The 9649-nt window shown below is 34.7% G+C and overlaps 1 protein-coding gene across 3 annotated transcripts in view; it reads right to left on the bottom strand.

Moving 5' to 3' along the window:
* Positions 1-692: 692 nt before the first annotated feature.
* Positions 693-9649, bottom strand: part of PDCD10 (programmed cell death 10) — a 46825-nt gene continuing 37868 nt past the window's right edge. For all 3 annotated transcript variants that reach the window (XM_042998527.1, XM_007077057.3, XM_042998528.1), the window contains 3 exons: positions 4157-4235; positions 3769-3851; positions 693-1172 (listed from right to left, as the gene is read on the bottom strand). In XM_042998527.1, the coding sequence (XP_042854461.1) occupies positions 1091-1172; positions 3769-3851; positions 4157-4235 (244 nt within the window). In that variant the 3' untranslated portion in view covers positions 693-1090. The remainder of the gene's footprint in view (positions 1173-3768; positions 3852-4156; positions 4236-9649) is intronic.

Below are 9649 nucleotides of genomic sequence, written 5' to 3'. Positions count from 1 at the left end.
TAGCAAAGAAATTTGTATTGCCAAAGAGAAATTTAGCTTAACATTTAAAATCTTTATAAAAGATAAACAAATCCTGAGTTTCCCTTTATTTTATCATAATTGAAAAATGAAATCACTTAATATGATCACCTGATACATAATTTCCGTAAAACTTCTCTATGATGAAACAAAGCTCTATATATTTAAAGAGTGTGTATAACATTTATAACTCATGACAATTCCAAACCAACTAGCACTGGTATAGCTCCAAATTACTATTAGTTGTGGCTATTTTTGGAAAAAAAAAGGTACAAAGCTTATTACGTAGGGCCCAGCATACCAGAAAAACTTAACTTTACATTGTCACAGAGTTCAAGAAGTGACATTACAGTGTGAAGACACTATAAACTGCCATTTCTTTCTCATAAGTTTCTTAAAACAGGTTGCAAAAATATTCAGTACCTCATATATAATAACTAACAAAAATATTTCCATTGGCTACCGTTTGCCCAGAGTGACTAAGGACCAAAAAATAGAATTCTTGTTGCTTTATTATCTGATAAACTGCTAGTAAGCTCCCGTTAGAAGTTCTTTAGACATTACACCAAGTTGTCTTGGTCTTCTGATCATATATATATATATTCATATATATATATATATATATATATACACACACATATATATATATGTATTTTTTCAAGTAAAGAAATGTTTAACAGATGTAAACTATTTATTGAATATTTGCCACCAAATATTGTTAAATACATTATCTTGCAGCATATCGCTTTCAAGTTAAAATGTCAAACAAACACCAATATTTACAATTCTTTTAAGGAATGTTATATAATGACACATTAAGGCGTAAATTCTTTTGGCTTATAATTCTTAAAAGAATGATAATAGCAAAAGTGATGCAAAATCTTCAGTGTGAGATTATGATTAAGCTACATTTTACAAAAATATGGTGTAAGATGGCAATAATCCCATTCAACATCCTGGATTAAATCCCTTCAGGAGGGACTGATAATTTATACAGTCAAACTTTAAAATTTACAGATAAAGGCAGTTCAATACTGCCACTGAGAAGTACATCTCTTAACATATACAACTTTCAGGCCACAGTTTTGAAGGTCTGAAGTATCAAGTTGGTTTGATGAATTAGTCGGTTGGCACTTATGAACACATTTATTGCCCTGTTTAAAAAAAAAAAAAAAAGCATTAATTTTACCAAAAAAAAAAAAAAATCATCCTTTAAAAATATTTATACTTGACACCATCTGCTAACAGTAGCACTGAAATCAATTTAGGGGGAAAAAAAGAAAGGCAAGTTAGTACTGAGGATCTTATCCTTCATACCAGTTGGTACTGAATGCTCCTGCATCATTTGAAACTATCCTAGGAATTACTGCCCCCTAGTGGTTCTGGCTGGCAATAAGGTGTTGGGCTGCTAATGATAGGTGGCGCCTCAAAACCCAGATCTCATGGCTAGGTTGAACAAACTGGCCAAACAGGATTCAATGTAGTCTCCAGCTCTGATTTCATGTAAATTACCAACACAGAATCTTCTCCTCAAAATCTCTATATCAATGGACATGATACTTAAGAAAAAAAGTTAATTACTCGAAATCTGAATTATCCCAATCTCTCTTACCTTCTTTCAAAAACAAAAAACAAAACAAATAACCATGAGAATTCTAAACTACTTTTGAAATAAATCTACTTTTAAAATAATCATGTGGCTTCAATATTGAAAGCTGATGATATATAAATATATGTTCTTAGAAATTACTTTGTGGTGCACACATTTCTTCTATCAGCCCATCTTTGGGACAAAGAACTGATGCCCTAGTCCCATAATGTGGTCTTATCAGTTTCTAAGTATCATAGCTAAAACTTGTATCTTTACATCCTAGACATTTCTCAAAAAAGATGGACCAGAAAGAATTAGTGCAATTAATGCAAATACATCCCTCTATTGAAAGATGGCTCAAAGATCAGGTTCTGGTAACAGTTTCCAGTTTTGAGAAAGCAGGTACAAAACTTGTGGCACATTATTCATACGCAAATAATTATAAATTAAAGAAGCTACTGAATGGAGAAAAAGTAGTAGCAGGGAGCCTGAATAATCCATATGCAGAGTACGTAACTTCAGATTAATGGAAATTAGGCTCTAAAGGAATTTCAACCTTTCAATGTGCTTATTTCATGATAGTTCTTAATTAGAATCAGAAATAATGATCCCATCAAGTAAATTATTCTTTTAATGTGTTTTGGTTATTTGGGCTTAGCAGTGGAGACCAAGGAAAAACAGATGTAAGGTTATTTTCAGAACACACCTGCAAGCTTATTAAACTAAGTCGTCAAGGAACATTTCTCCTAGACTATCTGAACGGTAGTAGGGAATAACACAAAACCATTAATAAAATGTAGCTCGGTATCTTTAATTTATAATGTAAATATTTCAACTTACTTGAACTGTTAAAAAATAACTGAAAATTAACAGACCATTCTAATGTATTTTATTTTTTTAAATATTATTATAATACTGTAATGGTTTGACATGGATTTAGGGATCTTTAAATTTCAAATGGTAGGATAAAATGTTAGAGGCCCCTGCAAGTTATAAATGAAATAATCACTATTTAGATGATTTTTCTGACTTTAAAAACAACGCCCAATTTACCTTTTTAGTATACTACTCGTAGAAGGACCCTGAAAGCTTCCCTCCTTCCACAAGTTAGTCACAACCTTTGCATCACTTTTAAATCACCTGGAATACTTCTTCTTCTTTTTTTAAGTTTAATTATTTTGAGAGCAAGAGAGAATGGGGTAGGGGTACAGAGAGAGAGGGAGAAAGAGAGAATCCCAAGTAGGCTCCATGCTGTCAGCACGGAGTCCGACACGGGGCTCGATCTCACAAACTGTGAGATCGCGACCTGAACTGAAATACAGGCGGAATGCTTGACTGAGCCACGCAGGCACCCCCTGGAATACTTTTTAAAGAGACTTAAACCCTAATTCCAAGCTAACTGAATCAGAACCTCCGAAATTGAGACCACGGCATTGGAATTTTTAAAAACTGAACCCAAGTGATTCTAATATGCAAAGTGCATTAAGAACCACTGCTTTAACTTTAGTTCTCAACAGACCTGGCAGCATCAGTATCATCTGGAAACTTCTTAGAAATGCAGATTCTTGGGTGCACTCTAGACCTACAGAATGGACAATTTGTTCTTTAATAAGCCCTCCCGGTGATTCTGAGGCTACTAAAATTTAAGAACCACAGCCTCAGGGGCTGGTAAAGTAGGGTAGTAAGCCAATCTCACTCCCCATGTTTCTGTATGGCTTGCAAGCTAAGAATACTTTTGTATTTTTAAACGGTTAAAAAAGAAGAAGAAAAATATTATGTAACAGGTGCAAATTATACAAAACTCAAATCTCAGTGTCTGTAAATAAAGTGTTGTTAGAACATGGCCATAATGCCACTTGCTCCCATACTATGACTGCTTTTGTACCGCAACAGTGGAGGTAAAGTACATAGTTCTGACAAGCCCAAGTCAAAATACTTGCCATGTGGCCTATTTCAGAAAAAGTCTGTCACCTTCTGCTCTCAACTAGCTATGGCTGGATTATCAACCACACGCTATTTTTATAAACAGTCTATCTTTGTTACTAGTTAACTCGAGTATTAACAATATAGTAAAAGGGCGTAATTTACATGGTTTTAGTATTATATAAAACTACATAATTTAACTTTAAAAGACAAGGATGATAAATGACACTACTTACTTGCCATCTTTAAAATAGGTTTTCAAAGTATCACTGAAACTTTTGGAGTATTTTACAAATTCTTTCTTTTGGTGTTCAAGTGCCTATAGACATTAAACATAGTAAGAAAAAAAATATTAAATAAGAAAAGAGAAATAACACAAAAGCCAAAATCAAAGACGGGAAGATTACACAGAATACAGAATGGACTTTATATTACGGATTAGAATTTTCAGAAGTATTTACTTAAATATATGTAACAGCATATTTTAATTCAATGACAAAACCAGTGGTTAATGATACAAAACTATTTCCCATAATCAAACCATCTTAGTATTTAATTCAATAAAGCAACTAAGTGTAAAGCAACATCTAAGGTGGTAGCTTATAAAGCTTCTACTAAACTTACCCTGCGGTTCTGGTATTGGTACTTCTTGAAGACATTATTCACTGTATCAAGAAGTTCTTTTATTGCACTAGCTATATCCCTGTTGGGTAAGGAAAAAAGAATCTCCTTTAAATCAGTTACATTTGGAAGAGGTTTGTCTGTGTGCATGTTTATTGTATATAATATATATAAATATACACACATATTTTAAGGATTACTAATTACGCAGTTAATGACCACACTAATCCTGCATCATGTGCAAACATCCGACTAGTAGTTTGAGTGGAGCTTTTAGCCCGTACCTTTCTGTGACCCTGACCTCTCTTGCACTGCTGACAGTTTGGTCTAGGTTTATTCTGCAACTTCAACCTTCCCAAATCAGTAACATTTCATTCAGCATTACTTACTGAAATTTTTAAGAATTATCTCTGCTTCTCATCTTTTCCAGTTATGATTTTTCCTTTCTCTGGCTAACGTAGCTAAATTCAAGCTACTATCTTCTTCACTTTTGCTATCTCATGAACAATTATATAAAATTTTTACGCTACATGCAACTCCCTCCTATATTTACCAGCACTTCAAGTTACATATACCTCATACTCTGAATGTTTAAAATGAAATATTTCCTTCTCAGACTTTTTAAAATTTTTTTAATGTTTATTTATTTTTAAGAGACAGAGAGACAGACAGAGTGTGAGCAGGGGAGGGGTAGAGAGAGGGGGAGACACAGAATCCGAAGCAGGCTCCAGGCTCTGAGCTGTCAGCACAGCTGAGAGGGCTCAAACTCATGAACTGTGAGATCATGACCTGAGCAGAAGTCGGACGCTTAGCCAACTGAGCCACCCAGGTGCCCCATACATCTCTTAAGATATATTTACCTTCTAACAACTGCCTATCCTCCTCTTCCAAACCTTTGTTGTAATTATTTCCCTTGGAAAATACATTTAAATTTCTGAGAAAGGCAGTATCAGAATATTTTTTCCACCTTAACCCTTTTCAGCTATCATCCCTGGACTATATATGCATCAACACCTTCCTCTCCTTTTAAGGAGATAAAGAAATCAGTAATTCTCATGAGTTGAATGTTATTCTTATCCGTAAACCATTTTTTTCCCCTAAACTCTGGTCTTTTATATCTATGCCCTTTTCAATTTTCATCTTCTAACTTCATAGCAATATTTTTGGTCAAACTGAACTTAAACTTCTGCTATGCAAATGTAAATGTGAAGATATGAATTAGTAAGACATGAATCTAGACCATCCCAAAGATAATCTTTTATTACTGACTTTTTAATCACAAATGTCAGATTTCAGGTATTTCATACCTAAAACATTTCAGCTTTACTAAAGAAAAAAACCAAAAAAGCTCTGTGTCCAGATTTCTGTATGTGTTTCATAGATTTCCCATAAATAAGCAAGTGGGACGACTAAGAATTACAAGTATGCAGGATTTTGGTATAAAGGAAGTATTTTAGCCTATTCTGAAATAGTAAAATATTTTAATAAATATTTACTTATTACCTCCTGTATGTCAAACATTAATATCAGGCTGATACATTAAAATATGAAATATGCAAGTAGGACAATGAATTTTACATAGAAATGGTATCTATCCACTCATTTTTTCCTCCTCTTTGCCTCTAGTTTAGGAACAGCAGTTTTAACTCATACAACAGTTCCTTTCATCTATGGTTTCAAGTAAGCTGACTCCTTCTGTATTGCTATGATGTGCATAAATTCTTTACTGCTTAATAAAGTGATGTCACGTGACTATGAGAAAAATTATGATTTCAGAAAATAAATATTTGGAATGTACTTCAAATCCATAATGAGCCCATTTAAAACAGAACATAATGGAGCAAATTAGAGTGATCAAACAGGTGTTTATACAGAAGAACTTTGTAAATACTTTAATATTCTACTTTAAAGAAGGGATTAGGGGTGCCTGAGTGGCTCAGTCGGTTAAGTGACTTCGGCTCAGGTCATGATCTCAAGGTTTGTGAGTTCAAGCCCCGTGTTGGACTCTGTGCTGAGCATGAAGTCTGCCTGGGATTCTCTCTCTCCTTCTCTCTCTGCCCCTCCCCTGTCATGTGATTTCTCTCTCTCTCTCAAAATAAATAACGATTTTTAAAAATAAAAATAAAAAAGGACAATAAGAATGTGCTTTCTGGGCTAATCAACAAGATGAATATATGCTCCATATATAATGACAATGGCTGGATTCTATAGGTCAAAAGAGCAGTGAGTTCTCACCCACTCACCTCTTAGATAAAGCAAGGGTTTACTGAATAGTAGTGCCCCAGGCTTACTAATGAATATTGGGAAGCTATCTATATTTTATTTTTTTTTTATTTTTAAACATTATTTTTTTAATGTTTACTTATTTTTGACAGAGAGAGAGGCAGAGAATGAGCAGGGGAGGGTCAGAGAGAGAGGGAGACACAGAATCTGAAGCAGGCTCCAGGCTCTGAGCTGTCAGCACAGAGCCCGATGTGGGGCTCAAACTCACAGACCGTGAGATCATGACCTGAGCCAAAGTCGGACAATCAACTGACTGAGCCGCCCCCATGGCGCCCCATGGAAGCTATCTATATTTTAAAAGAAAACTTAAAAAATAAGCCCCCAGGTGATTTTGCTGATGAACCAAATTTGGAATCCAGTGTTTGGGAACCTAGAGCCTAGAACTAGGCCATAGAGTTTCATAAAGAATTCTATGGAATGATCAAGGCTGTTTATCCCTAGGCCTGCCCTCCTCTACAAACAATCTGTGGTTGGGGCACCTGGGTGGCTCAGTCAGTTAAGCATCTGACTTCGGCTCAGGTCATGGTCTCACGGTTCGTGGGTTCAACCTCTGTGAGCCCAGAGCCTGCTTTGGATTCTGTGTCTCCCTCTCTCTCTCTGTTCCTCCTCCACTCGCACTGTCTCATTCTCAAAAATAATAAACATTAAAAAAATTTAAAAACAATCTGGGCAATTTATGTCAAATATGACATCATCTGTATGTACACAGAAGAGTTTTTTCAGTTAAGGCACTAAGGTTTGCACCAGGGAAGCTAAACTGTATTAGTAGTTAAGGGTCCATTTCCAACAAGAGAAAATAATCAGCCCTAAAAAATACTTCAGACAATGTAACAGATCAAGAAATGGAGAAAACCTGAGGATAAAATAACTTCAGTGTAATTACAAACAGTCTGGAGTTAAGTGATTCTGTGAAAAGGGACATATAATATAGTTACAATAGCAAGGAATTTTAGCAATTTGTAGCTTTTAGTGGGGCAATTTTGGGGAAACATACACTTGAAAGAGAGGACAACAGGCATCAGACAAAATGTAAACATACACCTTATCCAAAACTTGCATAGAATAGTAGAGCTTTTAATCATGTCACCCAAATTTATATAACATATGTTTATGTGAACACTTTAAAGGAAGGAAATTCCTATGCTGTATGTTTAGTTTGGTCTAGACTGGACAACTCTGGAAAAGCTATTCTGAAGCCATCTGGAAAACCAAACTCGTGAATTTTAGCATATAATTATGCAAATGCAGATAATAAAGAGTGAATAGATCAACGCATGGCTTTCTGCTTTATTAAGGTACAGGTCTCTACTAGTCATTCATTAGAATGTATCAGACTTTAAAAAAACGCTATTAATTAATTTTATTAAATATTTGTATAAGCTTAACTGTAGTCAAACAGAAACATTCATTAATCAAAAGAACTTTTAACGTATTTGTTTGTCGGATCATTTTCCTAATCATCTCCATAGAGAAAAGGGGGAAAAAAGCCCTATAATACAATGCAACATGTGCTGTAAGCATATGTGCAGTTCTGTGTGAAGCACTTTGTGTATGTCATTTCTTTCAATTCTTGCAACTGTCACCCTCATCTTCAGACAGAAGCTAGAAAGACAGAAGCTAATACGCAATTTAACTGAGGCCACACTGCTAAATACTGGAAGAGAAATTCAAACCCAGATCTGCTAACATACACAAAAATACCTGGATATTTGTTAGTGGACAGGAGTCTTTTTACTACTTTAATATAACCCATGAAATCACATGTAGTACTTGGTAAAGCATTTGATACATGTTTATTGAAAAATATTGCTAAAATAAATGAAGAAGATAAAACTACCTTAAATATACAAAAGTAAAATATTTTAAAGAAAAAAACAGTAACTACATAATATGTTGTACCTGAAGGATAAGCCTTAATTTTGGTGTGATTTTATCCACTAATTTGTTAAACAATTAACCATGGGGACGATATGTACCAAAATGTATCAATCTATATCAGTGATACAAATAATTACACCTTACCTATCTATATTAATTCATACATGGTTGAATTTTAGTCTCAGAAATAATACATATTATCAACACAAACTTTCCATGGCCAATTATACCTCCTCAAACGGTTAAGAAATAAATGTGAATTGCCAATATTCTTAATTCAGTCATGCTGGGCACACTCCAGAAAACAGAACTGAAATATTAATACTGCCCGATAAATGAGAGACAAGCCCCTGATTCGGCCTCTGTCAAGGATTATGGACAAGACTCTTAGGCTCCTGACCTCGATTTCCTTACAATTAAAATGTGGTTGTTTATAAAGTGTTTTTCAAACCTATCTCTCCACAGCCACAGTGGGTTTAGCAGGGATGCTTTGGGGACTCCACAGAGGGGAAAGATGGTGTCAAAGTAGCAGGAGGAGGGTTCTGGGCCTATCATACCTACCCCAGCTTCAACCACAACACTGTTCGCTCTCTTACCTACCGGAATTCTATATTAAGATGTCCTTTATCACACCTCTTCCAAATGGTAGAAACTTTTTTTTTCAATCACCAGATTAGATCAGCATTATGCATCTCGGATTGGGAAGCAGCAGAGAAGACCATGGAGCGAGTCTGCCTGGGTTCAAAGCCAGATCTACCAACTTACCAGCTCTGTGACCTTGGAAAAATTACTTAATTTCTTCACTTGTTATGGCAGTGTTATAATAAGCTAATATACACGAAGCACTTAAGAAAGCACTGAATACATTATTCTAAGTGACTGCTATTACTATGAAGATGACATTGATTCTATAAACTTCTCCTTCAATGACCTGAGGCAAAATCTGCCGAAAATATTATTTTTAAAATGTCGTATTTTCATAGAAACGTAGCAGAGATTATAAGCAAATATATGATCAAAACACATTAAAATCTTATTAAATTTTTTTGAAAATGCCAAAATAAGTTGTTTAAACAACTGTGCTTCAGATCACTGGCAATTTATCCTTTTATGAGCTAAAACATGTTTACTTTTTATGAGACTAAAAATAAAATTTCATGCACAGTTGACTGTCTTCCTTTTTTACATATTAAAAATAGTTAAAGGAAGTTGAGGCTTTCCTATAAGGGTAAAATATCTACCTTGGTATTTGCTCCTGTGACATGAAATTTGGCTACCCAATGAAAAATCTTTCTCATACTTTCAGGTTCTCAGTTAGAAGACCTACAAGAGGGG

This window comes from Panthera tigris, chromosome C2 (genome assembly GCF_018350195.1).
Source record: "Panthera tigris isolate Pti1 chromosome C2, P.tigris_Pti1_mat1.1, whole genome shotgun sequence".
Taxonomy (NCBI): domain Eukaryota; kingdom Metazoa; phylum Chordata; class Mammalia; order Carnivora; family Felidae; genus Panthera; species Panthera tigris.
The sequence above is the reverse complement of the archived record's forward strand: the minus strand, read 5'-3'. Positions and strand labels throughout refer to the sequence as shown.